The sequence below is a fragment of the Pongo pygmaeus genome, chromosome 15 (assembly GCF_028885625.2).
Source record: "Pongo pygmaeus isolate AG05252 chromosome 15, NHGRI_mPonPyg2-v2.0_pri, whole genome shotgun sequence".
Taxonomy (NCBI): Eukaryota; Metazoa; Chordata; class Mammalia; order Primates; family Hominidae; genus Pongo; species Pongo pygmaeus.
In genome coordinates, this window is record NC_072388.2 from 33,980,246 (window position 1) to 33,999,345 (window position 19,100).

At 38.9% G+C, this 19,100-nt stretch overlaps 1 protein-coding gene across 6 annotated transcripts in view; it reads right to left on the minus strand.

Moving 5' to 3' along the window:
* The window catches only part of RALGAPA1 (Ral GTPase activating protein catalytic subunit alpha 1), a 277,595-nt gene that overhangs the window by 122,316 nt on the left and 136,179 nt on the right, over positions 1-19,100 (minus strand). For 4 of the 6 annotated variants that reach the window (XM_054447718.2, XM_054447717.2, XM_054447720.2 and 1 more), the window contains 3 exons: positions 17,946-18,101; positions 16,466-16,594; positions 3,552-3,677 (listed from right to left, as the gene is read on the minus strand). In XM_054447718.2, the coding sequence (XP_054303693.1) occupies positions 3,552-3,677; positions 16,466-16,594; positions 17,946-18,101 (411 nt within the window). The remainder of the gene's footprint in view (positions 1-3,551; positions 3,678-16,465; positions 16,595-17,945; positions 18,102-19,100) is intronic. The other 2 variants (XM_063651535.1, XM_063651534.1) reach the window with 1 other exon arrangement.

Below are 19,100 nucleotides of genomic sequence, written 5' to 3' on the forward strand. Positions count from 1 at the left end.
AACCTGCTAAGACAGTAGATCTTGGTTTCTCTTACTCCCCCTCACCAAAAAAAGGTAACCATGTGAGGTGATGGATATGTTATTTGGCTTGATCTTTACCACACTGTATTGTGTATCAAGACATCAAACTGTACACCTTAAATATGTGAAATTTTTGTCAATTTTACCTCAATAAAGCTAAGGGAGAAATATTCATCCTTAATAATTTGTAAAATATGACAATGAATTTTGAGACAAGTTAAAATATTAGTTAAAATTATGTAAATGAATAAAATATTCAAAGGGAAGAAAATGAAGAACAAATACAAGGTTAAAATATTGAAGTGGATGTATGTTTAGCAAACAGAGAAAAGAAAATTAGTCTATTAAGAAGTCAGAATACTTAGGCAAGAAGTAAATCAAGATAGATTTGTGCAATAAAAGATAAAGAGACATTCAGAAAAGGACAGAAACATCAACAGGGTCAAATATTATAGTGGCTCAGGAGTACAAGAATGCCATTAGATTTGATGATTAAGAATTTTGTTCATTGGTTTAAAAAATCATTCATACATTCATTCAATAAGCATTTGTCAGTCATATACAACGTTAAGTTCCTTAAGTCATATACAATGTACGTCATATACAATTTAAGTTCCTTAAGAGGATCAACCTTCAACTTTGTAAACTCAGCATCTAGTCCAATTGATAGGAACTTGAGCTTTCTATGTAATATAGTTTGTCTTAAGGGCTGGAGACAAGAAGTTAGCTAAGACACTGTACTTATCCTTAAGAAGTTCACAGTCCAGGGAGAGAGACAGATTTGTAGACAAACAATTAAAATACAAGATCATGTAATATAAAATATGCAGGCAAATCCATAAAGACAGAACATAAATCTGAGTTACCAAGAGTTTGGGGTAGGGAGATGTATACGAGCATTTCTTTGGTGATGACGAAAATGTTCTAATATTGACTGTGATGATGATTGCACAATTCTGTGACTATACTAAACATTATTAAATGAGTGAACTGTAAAAACAAAAAAATCAAACAAGGTGATATGTACAAAGTTCTGTGTGAGCAAACAGCTCATCTGAGAAGTCATAAAAGACTTCACACAGGGGTCTCAGATAAACAGGGTTTTGAAAGACAAAGTCAGGAATTATGATTCTATGTGTTTGGGGTGATAAAGAGAGGCAAGAAGAGGAGAGCAGAATTATACATTCATGACACTTTAGTAGGAGAAAATAGTTTTTCCAAAGCATAGAACCAAGAAACACCATGGTAAGTTCCATGTGGCTGTAGTTTAGAGTATATGGAATCTGGTTTTGGTGAAAATGTAAAAATTGAATATGATAACCATGGCGTGTAACTTCCCCTTTAAATCTTCATTTTCTGACTAAGAACAGTGATTACTTTTTACTTTCCTCATTATTATTAGAATTGGCCCTAATTTTGGAGATTTGTTTTTCATACAAAAAATTTTGTTTTTATCTTACTTGGGAGATTTGTTGTTGTTTTTAATCACTTCAGCCATTACTGCCTACACAAGGGCCAACAGAGAACAAGGCCACTTTGAAATGCAGATGCGGATAGTATATAGTAGGCGAAGCTAACCCCTAACTCACTCAAAACTGCATTAATAAATTAAAACTACAACTCATCCTTGGCCTTCAAAATCTCCTGAATAAAAGAAACCATAGCTGCTGATGTGCTGATGTACCTTCAGAACAGTAAAAAACAAAACAAAACAAAAAAAGCCATAGCTATTACATCTTTGAAGGGCAAAGGTCAATTTATATAGTTTTTTGTGTGTCACTGGAAATTTGCATTGATTTTACATATGTCAAGTTCATTTGTTTAACAAATGATTTCCTTTTTTGGGGGGAGGGGGTGGGACAAGGTCTTGCTCTGTCATGCAGGCTGGAGTGCGGTGGCACAATCATGGCTCAAGTGATCTTCCCACCTCAGCCTCCCAATAGCTGGGACCACAGGTGTGTGCAACCATGCCCAGCTAATTTTTTATTTTTTGTAGAGACAAGGTCTCCCTATGTTTCCCAGGCTGGTCTTGAACTCCTGGACTCAAGCAATCCTCCCACCTTGGCTAGGATTAAAGGCATGAGCCACCATACCAGGCCTAAAAATTGATTTCTGAGCATATACCAGGCATCAAATAGTATGTTAGGGTACGGTGATATAGCAAAAAGACCTTGTGGTATATATCTGTCTAAAGTAGAAGTCAGACATTGAACACGTAATTACAAGTATGATAAACGTAACAAAGAGATATATGGATGCTATAGAAAGTGTATGCAACATTCCTAACATAAACTGGACTTTTTAAAACTTGAGAAAAAGCAAGTTTAAAAAAAAAAAAACAAAAAAAACCACATCTGCTTAGCCCCTGAGGAGCTATGTCTCCTCTCTCTCAACACTTCTAATTCTAGGGACAAATTCAGGTCACATACAAAGACCATCTGGCAATTACTGTGACAAGCACAACTTCTCAGGACTGGTAAACCCTTGGGAATTTTTTTTTTGAGACGGAGTCTTGCTCTGTCACCCAGGCTGGAGTGCAGTGGCGCAATCTCAGCTCACTGCAAGCTCCACCTCCCGGGTTCACGCCATTCTCCTGCCTCAGCCTCCCGAGTAGCTGGGACTACACACGCCCGCCACCATGCCCAGCTAATTTTTTTTGTATTTTTAGTAGAGATGGGGTTTCACCGTGTTAGCCAGGATGGTCTCAATCTCCTGACCTCGTGATCCGCCCGTCTCGGCCTCCCAAAGTGCTGGGATTACAGGTGTGAGCCACTGCGCCCGGCTGGGAATTTATAATACATAGGCATTCAGTTAAGTAAGGACAGGTCTCAGTAAGAGACAGGTCTTAACTTATTGATGGAATAATTTATCAACAGGCACCTTGCTGGGCTCAGAGCACTGACTGCTTTTCTACCAGAAAACATTTTAAAGACTTATAAACAACAAGGGTCATCTGGCATGTCTGCTCCTAACTGGACACAATTATCTTTTTTTTTAAGGATTAATATCTGTGGTAGGTTCCACTGGCAACTGTATAGTCACATTTATTTTGCACCACCTACTGTTCAAGCCCCTTAATGCCTCAGGTACATGGGATCTCCATCCCAACTCCATAGTTTCCTAGAGCAGTACAGAGTTTTCCATTACTATGTTTGACTCATCACGCTGAGAAACTGGGAGAAGGAGAGAGTCTAATATGCAGGTTTACTTTACCATCTCAATCTCAGAAGCTTTACATTAGTAGCATAGTATCTGGCTCATGGGGTATTTCAATAAATGTTCAGTGAGTGAATGAATCCTAACAGGTAGACATGTGAGTAGGTTCAATAACACGAAAAAGGTTCTAAAGCAGTTTTAAACACAAAAAAGAATATGCTCCAAATGAACATTCAAGCCTTTGTGTCTGGAGGATATGGCTAATGTTCTTTAATAATTGTGTGGATTTCAAAAAGAAAAGAAAGAATACAAATTTTATTGCATATACTTTATAAAATCATTTAAGTGCTAAAAATTAGCACCTCATTTCTTACCTTAACATCTGTAAACTGAGACACAGCAACATCAGGAATGTTGGGATGAAGAGAAGGCAGTTCACAATATAAGTTGGGAAAGCAAACCAAAGATCCCAGAAGAACTTGTGCTTCTACTCTTGGTGCCTATGTATTACATTTTTAAAAAGTTTAAAAATATACTGGTGTTATGAAATTATCAGAAAAGTTGCTTTGTTATCCAACTACATTAGACAGGGAAGTGATACATAAAAAAAAATTTAAAAAGGAAAGGGAAAACACAAAAAGATTTAAGTTTCCATTTACACTTTCCACATAAACTGCTATTATTGTTAATAAATGCAATAAACAAGCAGCAGAGCTTTCCTCAAATCAGCCACAGTTAATAAGACTGTAAAAACAAATATACTTTATCTACAAGCATCAATTCACCCTAATAATAAGTAAAAATATAAATAATTTTAAAGGTAACTCACACATTGTGACATATTGTTCTAATAAGCTGATGACTTAATTTCACTAGATCATATTTATTACCAAGGATGAATAAAGAAGAAAAAGCATTAACTATATGAAAGAGGAACCAATCTAGATGGCTTTTATGATATTATGCACATAAGAAAAGCATTGCCTATACCACTTACTAGAAGCAACATTAGAATTTGTCTGGACTGCCGATGAAGGTAACTTTTCATCTTTTTTCCTTAGCTGTATTTAGCCATTTCTGAAGTATCAACACTGAACATTTCTTTTTTCTCTTCTGCCTTCTTACATGCCCACCAAACATCAACATCTTCCTACTAATATATGGTTTTATTTACTAAAACATCTGCAAATTGATTTATATGTTTAATAATACCTAACAAAAATGCTAAGCACAAATCTATTAGAAATATAATACTTCTATTCACATAAATTAAGAACCAATCTCCAAGAGGATTTCCACATCTGAATAAATACTGTAATAGAGGCAATGGTGTAATACTCTATTATATAATTTTCAACAAAACAACTCATTTCCAGATTTAAAAACAATGTGGATTTAAAGATACAAGGCAGCAATATAAAAGGGCAGAGTGAACACACATCTACCGTTCCAATTTAAAATAAAAATCGTCGTATAAAAATGAAACTGATCTTAAAAATCAGTATTTAATGAAAGAGATTAGCTGAGAGTTTTTCTGTATAGGTATATTAGGTAACTGGGAATATTCAGGTATGTGGACATAATGGGGGCAGACCTGGAATGTGATCATAATTAAGAAAGGCAAAACCAAATCAATTATTCTATTATCTGCTTAAGGAGGTGGGGGGCAGATGGCATTAACAGAAGGGAGATAATATGAATGAAATCTAAAATAAGAATACAAAGAGCAAGAATTGGACTAGGTGTTTCCTCTTTTTTTTTTTTTTTTTTTCTTGAAAAGGAGTTTCACTCTGTCGTGCAGGCTGGAGTACAGTGGCACGATCTCAGCTCACTGCAACCTCCACCTCCCAGGTTCAAACGATCTTCCCATCTCTCCCATCTCAGACTCCTGAGTAGCTGGGCTTACAGGTGCGTGCCACCACTACCAGACAAAATTTTAAAGACTTATAAATAACAAGGGTCATCTGGCATGTCTGCTCCTAACTGGACACAATTATCTTTTTTTTTTTAAGGATTAATATCTGTGGTAGGTTCCACTGGCAACTGTATAGTCACATTTATTTTGCACCATCTACTGTTCAAGCCCCTTAATGCCTCAAGTACATGGGATCTCTATCCCAACTTCATAGTTAACTTTTGTATTTGTAGTAGAGATGGAGTTTCACCATGTTGGCCAGGCTGGTCTCAAACTCCTGACCTCAAGTGATCTGCCTGTGTCAGTCTCCCAAAGTGTTGAGATTACAGGCGTGAGCCACCGCGCCCAGCCTGGACTGGGTATTTCCAACATCATCAGAGGAAATGACTTGTTTTAACCTTATTGTGGAGATATGTTAGGCTTGATTCTTGCAATGATTTGGTTTCCTATGCAGCCTTTCTCAACAGGTATTCCCTCATATGAACCAGAGAATGCAAAAAATGAGTATATTCTACACTTTCTCAAGGATGTTACATAATGCATAGTATTAAATACATAAAAGAGAAATTAATTAGTCATTTCAAATGGATTAGTTACATAAAATAGATGCCTTATGACATTAGGGCTTAATTCTCTTACAGAATCTTGAAAAAAGCTGCAGGAAATGTGCTGACTAGTCATCTGGAATACCCCATTGAACAGTAATAGTTTTCACAGTAAATTAATAAAAAATGACATTGGTTTATATATTGGCACCTTCTGAATTCTATCAACTTTTGCTAGTATCCAAGAGATTTATAGTCTACGTACTCTGATTATACTATAACCCTGTGACTTGTTTACCATCTCTAGTTTGTCTTCCATTAATTTACTCCCAGATTAATACTTACTTAATGTTCCCAAAGGATGGATTTAATCATCTCTCTAACCACTTAAAAAGAACTTAACTGTGGCCAGTCGTGGTGGCTCATGCCGGTAATTCCAGCACTTTGGGAGGGTGAGGCAGGCGGATCACGAGATCAATAGATCAAGACCATCCTGGCCAACATGGTGAAACCCCAACTCCAGTAAAAATACAAAAATTAACTGGGCATGGTGGCGCGCCTGTAGTCCCAGCTACTCGGGAGGCTGAGGCAGGAGAATCGCTTGAACCTGGGAGGTGAAGTTACAGTGAGCCGAGATCGTGCCACTGCACTCCAGTCTAGCGACAGAGCGAGACTCCATCTCAAACAACAACAACAACAACAACAACAAAACTTAACTGTTTATCTAATATAGCACTATAATCTGATTCCTGGCATTCAAGGCCTTTCCAAAATGTAGTCTAAAGCAGTGCTTCTCAATCTTTAATGACTTTGCCACTTACTTGTGATCTAGTTAAAATGCAGATTCTGATTCAGTAAATAGGTCCGGGATGGGGTCTGAGATTCTGCATTACTAATAAGCACCCAGATCATGCCAAATGTTTCTGGTGTGCAGATCACACTTTGGGTAGCAAAGATCTAAAGTACCTTTCTAAGGGGACCTTCATACACTGTGGTGGGAATGTAAATTAGTATAGCTGCTATGGAGAACAGTAAGGAGGTTCCTCGAAAAATCAAAAATAGAACTTCCATATGATCCAGCAATTCCACAATTGGGTATATATACAAAAGAAAGGAAATCAAGATATCAAAAAGATACTTGCACTCCTGTGTTTACCACACACTATTCACAACAGCCAAGACATGGACTCAACCTACGTGCCCATCAACAAATGAATGGATAAAGAAAATGTGGTACTTATATACAATGAAACATTAGCCATGAAAAAGAACAAAATCCTGTCATCTGCAGCAACATGGGTAGAACTGGAGAACATCATGTTAACTGAAATAAGCCAAGCACAGAAAGACAAATGCCACATGTTCTCTTTCATATGTGGGAGCTAAAGTGGATTTCATGAAGATAAAAGAATAGATGGGTGGTTACCAGAGGCCCGGAAGCAGGGAAAGGAGGAAAGAAGGGGGAAAAAAATAATGCAAATGTATTTAAAATGTAAGGCTGGGCGTGGTGGCTCACGCCTGTAATCCTAGGACTTCGGGAGGCTGAGATGGGCAGATCACCTAAGGTCAGGAGTTCGAGACCAGCCTGGCCAAAATGTTGAAACCTCGTCTCTACCAAAAATACAAAAATTAGCCTGGCATGGTGGCACGGGCCTGTAGCTCCAGCTACTCGGGAGGCTGAGGCAAAAGAATCACTTGAACCTGGGAGGCAGAGATTGCAGTGAGCCAAGATCGCATTACTGCACTCCAATCCGAGTGAAAGAGACAGACTTTGTCTCAAAAAAAAAAAAGTGTACATTAAAAAATGATAGCTCAGGTGCTCATGACTGTAATCCCAGCACCTTACAAGGCCAAGGCAGAGAGGATTACTTGAGCCCAGGAATTCAAGACCAGCCTGGGCAACATGGTGAGACCCTGTTTCTACAAAAAGTTAAAAACATTACCAGGCATAGGGGAGGAGCCAAGATGGCCGAATAGGAACAGCTCCGGTCTACAGCTCCCAGCATGAGCAACGCAGAAGATGGGTGATTTCTGCATTTCCATCTGAGGTACCAGATTCATTTCACCAGGGAGTGCCAGACAGTGGGCGCAGGACAGTGGATGCAGCGCACCGTGCGCCAGCCGAAGCAGGGTGAGGCATTGCCTCGCTTGGGAAGCGCAAGGGGTCAGGGAGTTCCCTTTCCTGGTCAAGGAAAGGGGTGACAGAAGGCACCTGGAAAATCGGGCCACTCCCACCCGAATACTGCGCTTTTCCGACGGGCTTAGGAAACGGCGCACCAAGAGATTATAACCCGCACCTGGCTCAGAGGGTCCTACGCCCACGGAGTCTCGCTGATTGCTAGCACATCAGTCTGAGATCAAACTGCAAGGTGGCAGCGAGGCTGGGGGAGGGGCGCCCACCATTGCCCAGGCTCGCTTAGGTAAACAAAGCAGCTGGAACTGGGTGGAGCCCACCACAGCTCAAGGAGGGCTGCCTGCCTCTGTAGGCTCCACCTCTGGGGGCAGGGCACAGACAAACAAAAAGACAGCAGTAACCTCTGCAGACTTAAATGTCCCTGTCTGACAGCTTTGAGGAGAGCAGTGGTTCTCCCAGCACGCAGCTGGAGATCTGAGAACGGGCAGACAGCCTCCTCAAGTGGGTCCCTGACCCCTGACCCCCGACCCCCGAGCAGCCTAACTGGGAGGTACCCCCAAGTAGGGGCAGACTGACACCTCACACGGCCGGGTACTCCTCTGAGACAAAACTTCCAGAGGAACGATCAGACAGCAGCATTCGCGGATCACGAAAATCCGCGGTTCTGCAGACACCCCTGCTGATACGCAGGCAAACAGGGTCAAGAAGTGGACCTCTAGCAAACTCCAACAGACCTGCAGCTGAGGGTCCTGTCTGTTAGAAGGAAAACTAACAAACAGAAAGGACATCCACACCAAAAAACCATCTGTACATCACCATCATCAAAGACCAAAAGTAGATAAAACCACAAAGATGGGGAAAAAACAGAGCAGAAAAACTGGAAACTCTAAAAAGCAGAGCGCCTCTCCTCCTCCAAAGGAACGCAGTTCCTCACCAGCAATGGAACAAAGCTGGACGGAGAAAGACTTTGACGAGTTGAGAGAAGAAGGCTTCAGACGATCAAACTACTCCGAGCTACAGGAGGAAATTCAAACCAAAGGCAAAGAAGTTGAAAACTTTGAAAAACATTTAGATGATTGTGTAACTACAATAACCAATACAGAGAAGTGCTTAAAGGAGCTGATGGAACTGAAAGCCAAGGCTCGAGAACTACGTGAAGAATGCAGAAGCCTCAGGAGCCGATGCGATCAACTGGAAGAAAGGGTATCAGTGATGGAAGATGAAATGAAGCGAGAAGGGAAGTTTAAAGAAAAAAGAATAAAAAGAAACGAACAAAGCCTCCAAGAAACGTGGGACTATGTGAAAAGACCAAATCTGCGTCTGATTGGTGTACCTGAAAGTGACAGGGAGAATGGAACCAAGTTGGAAAACACTCTGCAGGATATTATCCAGCAGAACTTCCCCAATCTAGCAAGGCAGGCCAACATTCAGATTCAGGAAATACAGAGAACACCACAAAGATACTCCTCGAGAAGAGCAACTCCAAGACACATAATTGTCAGATTCACCAAAGTTGAAATGAAGGAAAAAATGTTAAGGGCAGCCAGAGAGAAAGGTCGGGTTACCCACAAAGGGAAGCCCATCAGACTAACAGTGGATCTCTTGGCAGAAACTCTACAAGCCAGAAGAGAGTGGGGGCCAATATTCAACATTCTTAAAGAAAAGAATTTTCAACCCAGAATTTCATATCCCGCCAAACTAAGCTTCATAAGTGAAGGAGAAAGAAAATACTTTACAGACAAGCAAATGCTGAGAGATTTTGTCACCACCAGGCTTGCCCTAAAAAAGCCCCTGAAGGAACCACTAAACATGGAAAGGCACAACTGGTACCAGCCGCTGCAAAATCATGCCAAAATGTAAAGACCATTGAGATTAGGAAGAAACTGCATCAACTAAAGAGCAAAATAACCAGCTAACATCATAATGACAGGATCAAATTCACACATAACAATATTAACTTTAAATGTAAATGGACTAAATGCTCCAATTAAAAGACACAGACTGGCAAATTGGATAAAGAGTCAAGACCCATCAGTGTGCTGTATTCAGGAAACCCATCTCACGTGCAGAGACACACATAGGCTCAAAATAAAAGGATGGAGGAAGATCTACCAAGCAAATGGAAAACAAAAAAAGACAGGGGTTGCAATCCTAGTCTCTGATAAAATAGACTTTAAACCAACAAAGATCAAAAGAGACAAAGAAGGCCATTATATAATGGTAAAGGGGTCAATTCAATAAGAAGAGCTAACTATCCTAAATATATATGCACCCAATACAGGAGCACCCAGATTCATAAAGCAAGTCCTGAGTGACCTACAAAGAGACTTAGACTCCCACACAAGAATAATGGGAGACTTTAACACCCCACTGTCAACACTAGACAGATCAACGAGACAGAAGGTTAACAAGGATACCTAGGAATTGAACTCAGCTCTGCTCCAAGCAGACCTAATAGACATCTACAGAACTCTCCACTCAAATCAACAGAATATACATTTTTTTCAGCACCACATCATCACACCTATTCCAAAATTGACCACATAGTTGGAAGTAAAGCTCTCCTCAGCAAATATAAAAGATCAGAAATTAAAACAAACCGTCTCTCAGACCACAGTGCAATCAAACTAGAACTCAGGATTAAGAAACTCACTCAAAACCACTCAACTACATGGAAACTGAACAACCTGCTCCTGAATGACTACTGGGTACATAACGAAATGAAGGCAGAAATAAAGATGTTCTTTGAAATCAACGAGAACAAAGACACAACATACCAGAATCTCTGGGACACATTCAAAGCAGTGTGTAGACGGAAATTTATAGCACTAAATGCCCACAAGAGAAAGCAGGAAAGATCCAAAATTGACACCCTAACATCACAATTAAAAGAACTAGAAAAGCAAGAACAAACACATTCAAAAGCTAGCAGAAGGCAAGAAATAACTAAAATCAGAGCAGAACTGAAGGAAATAGAGACCAAAAAAACCCTTCAAAAAATTAATGAATCCAAGAGCTGGTTTTTTGAAAGGATCAACAAAATTGATAGACCGCTAGCAAGACTAATAAAGAAAAAAAGAGAGAAGAATCAAATAGACGCAATAAAAAATGATAAAGGGGATATCACCACCGATCCCATAGAAATACAAACTACCATCAGAGAATACTACAAACACCTCTACACAAATAAACTACAAAATCTAGAAGAAATGGATAAATTCCTCAACACATACACCCTCCCAAGACTAAACCAGGAAGAAGTTGAATCTCTGAATAGACCAATAACAGGAGCCGAAATTGTGGCAATAGTCAATAGCTTACCAACCAAAGAGTCCAGGACCAGATGGATTCACAGCCGAATTCTACCAGAGGTACAAGGAGGAACTGGTACCATTCCTTCTGAAACTATTCCAATCAATAGAAAAAGAGGGAATCCTCCCTAACTCATTTTATGAGGCCAGCATCATCCTGATACCAAAGCCTGGCAGAGACACAACCAAAAAAGAGAATTTTAGACCAATATCCTTGATGAACATTGATGCAAAAATCCTCAATAAAATACTGGCAAACAGAATCCAGCAGCACATCAAAAAGCTTATCCACCATGATCAAGTGGGCTTCATCCCTGGGATGCAAGGCCGGTTCAATATATGCAAATCAATAAATGTAATCCAGCATATAAACAGAACCAAAGACAAAAACCACATGATTATCTCAATAGATGCAGAAAAGGCCTTTGACAAAATTCAACAACCCTTCATGCTAAAAACTCTCAATAAATTAGGTATTGATGGGACGTATCTCAAAATAATAAGAGCTACCTATGACAAACCCACAGCCAATATCATACTGAATGGGCAAAAACTGGAAGCATTCCCTTTGAAAACTGGCACAAGACAGGGATGCCCTCTCTCACCACTCCTATTCAGCATAGTGTTGGAAGTTCTGGACAAGGCAATTAGGCAGGAGAAGGAAATAAAGGGTATTCAATTAGGAAAAGAGGAAGTCAAATTGTCCCTGTTTGCAGACGACATGATTGTATATCTAGAAAACCCCATTGTCTCAGCCCAAAATCTCCTTAAGATGATAAGCAACTTCAGCAAAGTCTCAGGATACAAAATCAATGTACAAAAGTCACAAGCATTCTTATACACCAATAACAGACAAACAGAGAGCCAAATCATGAGTGAACTCCCTTTCACAACTGCTACTAAGAGAATAAAATACTTAGGAATCCAACTTACAAGGGACGTGAAGGACCTCTTCAAGGAGAACTACAAACCACTGCTCAATGAAATAAAAGAGGATACAAACAAATGGAAGAACATTCCATGCTCACGGGTAGGAAGAATTAATATCGTGAAAATGGCCATACTGCCCAAGGTAATTTATAGATTCAATGCCATCCCCATCAAGCTACCAATGACCTTCTTCACAGAATTGGAAAAAACTACTTTAAAGTTCATATGGAACCAAAAAAGAGCCCACATCGCCAAGTCAATCCTAAGCCAAAAGAACAAAGCTGGAGGCATCACACTACCTGACTTCAAACTATACTACAAGGCTACAGTAACCAAAACAGCATGGTACTGGTACCAAAACAGACATATAGATCAATGGAACAGAACAGAGCCCTCAGAAATAACGCCGCATTATCTACAACTATCTGATCTTTGACAAACCTGAGAAAAATAAGCAATGGGGAAAGGATTCCCTATTTAATAAATGGTGCTGGGAAAACTGGCTAGCCATATGTAGAAAGCTGAAACTGGATCCCTTCCTTACACCTTACACAAAAATTAATTCAAGATGGATTAAAGACTTAAACGTTAGACCTAAAACCATAAAAACCCTAGAAGAAAACCTAGGCATTACCATTCAGGACATAGGCATGGGCAAGGACTTCATGTCTAAAACACCAAAAGCCAGAATTGACAAATGGGATCTAATTAAACTAAAGAGCTTCTGCACAGCAAAAGAAATTACCATCAGAGTGAACAGGCAACCTACAAAATGGGAGAAAATTTTCGCAACCTATGCATCTGACAAAGGGCTAATATCCAGAATCTACAATGAACTCAAACAAATTTACAAGAAAAAAACAAACAACCCCATCAAAAAGCGGGCAAAGGATATGAACAGACACTTCTCAAAAGAAGACATTTATGCAGCCAAAAGACACATGAAAAAATGCTCATCATCAATGGCCATCAGAGAAATGCAAATCAAAACCACAATGACATACCATCTCACACCAGTTAGAATGGCGATCATTAAAAAGTCAGGAAACAACAGGTGCTGGAGAGGATGTGGAGAAATAGGAACACTTTTACACTGTTGGTGGGACTGTAAACTAGTTCAACCATTGTGGAAGTCAGTGTGGCAATTCCTCAGGGATCTAGAACTAGAAATACCATTTGACCCAGCCATCCCATTACTGGGTATATACCCAAAGGACTATAAATCATGCTGCTATAAAGACACATGCACACGTATGTTTATTGCGGCACTATTCACAATAGCAAAGACTTAGAATCAACCCAAATGTCCAACAATGATAGACTGGATTAAGAAAATGTGGCACATATACACCATGGAACACTATGCAGCCATAAAAAATGATGAGTTCATGTCCTTTGTAGGGACATGGATGAAATTGGAAATCATCATTCTCAGTAAACTATCGCAAGGACAAAAAACCAAACACCGCATGTTCTCACTCACAGATGGGAATTGAACAATGAGAACACATGGACACAGGAAGGGGAACATCACACTCTGGGGACTACTGTGGGGTGGGGGGAGGGGGGAGGGATAGCTTTAGGAGATATACCTAATGCTAAATGACGAGTTAATGGGTGCAGCACACCAGCATGGCACATGTATACATATGTAACTAACCTGCACGTTGTGCACATGTACCCTAAAACTTAAAGTATAATAATAATAATAATGAAAACAAACCAAAAAAGACATTACCAGGCATGGTGCCTGGGACTCTAGGTGTGTGCCTATAGTCTCAGCTACTTGGGATCTGATGTGGGAGGATTGCTTAAGCCCAGGAGATAAAGGCTGCAGTGAGCCTCGATTGTGCCACTGCACTCCAATCTGTGCTACAGAGCAAGACCCTGATATCTCAAAAACAAAACAAAACAAAATAAAAATTGAAATGATAAAAATGGTAAATTAGATATGTATATTTTATCTCAATGATTTTTTTTAAAATAAAGTACCTTTCGATTCTTTTTGCCTATTACAGTCTTACAGATTAACTAGCTCCTAAACAAAATGGATTGTCATTCCTTGAACACATTTCACTCATGCCTGTTTACCTCTGCTGGAATACTGTCCCTCATCTCCATTTTTACTTAAACAAATACTACTAATCTTTCAGGGACATATTTATATATATTTTCCATGAAACCTCCATGATATCCCTAAACAAATAAGATCTCTCCATTCTCTGAATCACCAAATAATTTTAACAAACTCTTATATTGCACATATAACGTGTCACATAGTGTTCCAACCATGTTACAAATCCTTATAAAATAATCCTATAAGGCAGGTTATCTTTATTTCTTTATTTTTTTTTGAGACAGAGTTTCACTCTTGTTGCCCAGGCTGGAGTGCAATGGTGCGATCTCGGCTCACTGCAAACTCTGCCTCCCGGGTTCAAACGATTCTCCTGTGTCAGCCTCCCGAGTAGCTGGGATTACAGGCATGTGCCACCACGCCCAGCTAATTTTGTATTTTTAGTAGAGACGGGGTTTCTCCATGTTGGTCAGACTAGTCTTGAACTCCTGACCTCAGGTGATCCACCCGCCTTGGCCTCCCAAAGTGCTGGGATTACAGGCGTGAACCACCATGCCTGGCCATCTTTATTTTATAGATGAAGAAACTGAGACACAGAGACATTCAGTAACTTGCCCAAGGTCACACAGCTAATAAGTGGCAGAGCCAGGATTTGAACCCAAGCAGGTCAGCTCTAGACAATGCTTTTAACTACTATGATGTGCTCCTCCTATTGGTATCTATTTGATGCCCTACATTCTGTAGTTGTTAATATACTTCTCCGTATCCCCAGCAGTAGACATTATGTTGCTTGAGTACAAAGTATTATCCAGTTTATTCTATATCCCTCTGTATTCCACCTACAGAAACATTCTGTACACAAGGGGAGGGGGAAGTTTAATAACCACAAAAGGGCTCAGTACAATGTTGAGTACGTACTAGGTGCTAAATGAACACATATTCAATAACTGACCAAGCATGGTGCTATGCTAGGCTCCGGAGATACCAAGATGAGTAAGACATGATTACTGTTCTCAGGGAACTGAAAAAACAGGGTTATACAGCTATAAATACGGCTGCTGCTTTGTCTGTTTACACTAGGTGACTGTATCCAGTTTCATGGCTTTAAATATCATCTATAAGCTAATGTTGCCCAGCTTTTATTTTCAGTCCTGACATGTCCCTTGAGTATATGCAATTATTCTTCTGACATCTTCCTCATGGATGTCTAATATGCATCTTACTAGGCCCCAAATAGAACTCCTTCTATTCACGATTGATCTTTCACCCTTGCAGCTAAAGAATGAAATAAGGTATGTTAAACTGCTCTTCAAGTTATACAGTACTAGACAACTATGTTTTTCTCACAAAAACCCTTAGTTTTTTACAGTAGACTTCCAGTTAATTATTACTTTTCATTTACACTTTGCTCCAAAGTGATCCTTCCAAAATATGAATTTGATCATGTCACTCCTTGCCTAAAATCCTTCAATGGTTACTCATTCCTTCCTTAGGCTTCTATCTAACGTTTTCAGCATTATTGCCTTCCTCTCTAGCTCACCTCTGCCACTTATGGATGAACATATTCCATTTATACTCATTTACTTAGCATTGTCTCACAGTTCCACGACCATATGAAAAAATCTTCACATGCAATTTGAGAGTTTACTCCTGGCTGGGTGCGGTGGCTCACGCCTGTAATCCCAGCACTTTGGAAGGCTGAGGCAGGTGGATCACAAGGTCAGGAGTTCGAGACCAGCCTGACCAACATGGTGAAACCCCGTCAGTACTAAAAATAGAAAAATTAGCTGGGTGTGGTGGTGCCTGCCTGTAATCCCAGCTATTGAAGAGGCTGAGGCAGGAGAATCACTTGAACCCCTGAGGCGGAGGCTGCAGTGAGCCAAGATCGCACCACTACACTCCAGCCTGGGCGACAGAGTAAGACTTCCATCTCAAAAAAAAAAAAAGAGAGAGAGTTTGCTCCTTCTATGGTGGTTGCCTTACCAAGTTTCTTTTTTTAATTTTTAAATATATAATTGTTAAAGACAATATATATTCAGGGTGTGCAACATGATGATTTGATACACACATACACTGTGTAATGATGACTCACCATTGTTTCTTACCTCTTGCTATAGCCCATTGCTCTTTCTTTGCTTTCTTCCCTCCATTTCTTTAGATTTCCTCAACTTTAAATCCTGTTCTGCTTATCAGATTTTACTGATTTTAGTGCTTTCTTATATTTTAGATTTCTTGCTTACTTTTTTTAATGTAGGAGAAGCAATCAATTCCAATTAAATTGCAAAATTTCCTGATTATCAGCTTGTTATGTTTCGTCAACTTTGTTAGTTGAATCCTGGCTAAAGTTTGTTATATGATAAGGAACAGGAAATGACTTACATTGAGAAAAGCTGAAGAAGCCACTCTACCAGCTGCTACAATAAAATCCATAATAAGCATTGTGGCACCAGGCAAACCAAGCGAAAAAAATTGAGGTGAGCAGTGTTTGATGATTGTATTGACAATATCCTTAGAATAAGGAAAGAAGGAAAAAAGAATATCACATATGTAATCTTGAGTATCAGCTAATCAGTATCATTAAAAATAGATAACATATGAAATAATAAAAAAGGTAATTACTGTACATTGGCTAATTGGAAAGACTAATTTCAATTCTTCCAAATAATCCATGCTTAGTATTATATTCTATCAATGGAAAGTAAACTGAAAATACATTCATTTAACTGGCATAAATAACAGCATTTTTTTCACACTAGAGATTAAGGAAGGCTCTTTGCTTCAGAAGGTTAAAAGTACAAGGCCCACACAATGTAAAACTAAACTGCATAGCAGTTTTCTCCTGTCACCTAGTTGCTTCTGTGCAATAACTCTCGTTTCTGAATCCACATGACCTGTTACGTGACAACTGGAAAGATTCTCTTTTTAAAATAAACTGAAGTCCTTTAATGATAGGTATCTAGCCTCAGAAATCTAGACCTAGGCACTTTTAAGGGAATGTTCCTAACTTCATTATTCATTTACTTTGCCTTTGGAATTTACTATGAGGATACAGTGTATTCAGTTGTATTATTCATTACAACTCATCTTAAACAAAAGTTCTCTTTTTCTAGTAATTAAGAGAGTCATTTTACTTGAGACATGTTTACAAGGTAGCACACTAATTTTAAATTAATGCAAAAATTTTACATTTTTCAGAAAGAGATATTATCATCTTTTAATATTAATATACTCTCTAAATGACCTACGAGTTCATCATATTAGGATAAACATATTTACATTATTCTGACTTGCAACCTCCTACACTTTTTAGTTTATGTCCAATATCAAGACTCCCAAAGTAATTCTAAGGTTATATTTATGACTATTTAATGATTATAACTCATATAATTATCAAATCAATGTAACTGTCACTATGCCAATATAATTGACAGTAATAAGAAAACGTGAGGTGCTGATTCTTAGATTGAAAAAAACCTGACTGTTGCATAACTAGATAAATAAATCCATATGCCTCAAGTATCAGTCACAAAATGCCTAAGAGTAGGTACATTCGAATATTAAAGAAAGGTGTCAGCCTAAGCAAAGGATGGTTTAATTGCTTCAAAAAGTGAACTGGTTGGTACAACATTAAAGATGGAGAACTACTCAAGTCAATCCTCTACCTACAATAATAGCTTGATTTTCAACCATGTTTCAAGAACAAATAAGGTCATAAAATTGAAGTAAATTGTATATAAATCACTAAATAAGGGGGAAAGTTTAACTTCTAGACCTTAAAAAGCAAGAGTTAAACAGAATCAAGAATCAAAGATAATATGATACAAACTACTTCTTAGATGATACATATATATATAGTTACCTGGTCAATATGAAGTAATCCACAATGCATTATATTGTAGAAATGTGTTAAAAAATCTCTATTTGGAGAAACATCTTGTCTTCTTTTCATTGTATTACAAATCAGTTTATATGCATGTAATTTACCTTGTTTATATTTATCAGTCAACATGGTTGCCTAAAATTAAAAGATCAGTTTTAATGTTCAAAAAGAAATACTATTTGCTAAATAACTTAAGCAACTGAATATAGCAAACAATGTATATAATCTCATTTATTTCCATGTTGGCCCAATTTCTTTAATGAACTAAAAATCAGGATTACTGAAATTATCATCATCCAAAATGATATAATGTAGGTATAACCATAAATTGTTCCACTTAGGAAAATGTACCAAACATATCAATACTTAAAATAATTAAATCTTTTGGCTGGGCACAGTGGCTTAACCCTGTAATCCCAGCACTTTGGAAGACCAAGGCAGAAGGGTCTCTTGAGGCCAGGAGTTTGAGACCAGCCTGGGCAACACAGAGAGACTCTGTCTTTACAAAAAAATAAAAAATTAGCCAGGCATGGTGGCACATGCCTGTAGTAGTCCTAGCTACTTGGAAGGCTGAGGTGGGAGGATTGCTTGAGCCCAGGAGTTCAAGGCTGCAGTGAGCTGTGATCATGCCACTGCACTCCAGACTGGGTGACAGAGTGAGGCCCTGTCTTTTAAAAAACCAACAAAAAAGAATTAAAAATTTTTTTTTGAGATGGAGTTTCGCTCTTGTCACACAGGCTGGAGTGCAATGGTGCCATCTCAGCTCACTGCAACCTCTGCCTCCTGGGTTCAAGCGATTCTCCTGCCTTAGCCTCTTGAGTAGCTGGGATTACAGGTGCCCACCACCATGCCCAGCTAATTTTTTGTATTTTTAGTAGAGACGGGGTTTCACCATGTTGGCCAGGCTGGTCTCAAACTCCTGACCTCATGTGATCCACCCGGCTCAGCCTCCCAAAGTGCTGCGATTACAGGAGTGAGTCACCTCACCCGGTCACAACTTTTAATACACAGCGTATTCTGTGATACAACTCAAAGTTTATACTTCAGTTAAATATAATACAGACATACCTCTCTATATTCACTTTTGTTTTATGAAATAATCAATAAATTCCAAGTAATTTTAGCATACTCATT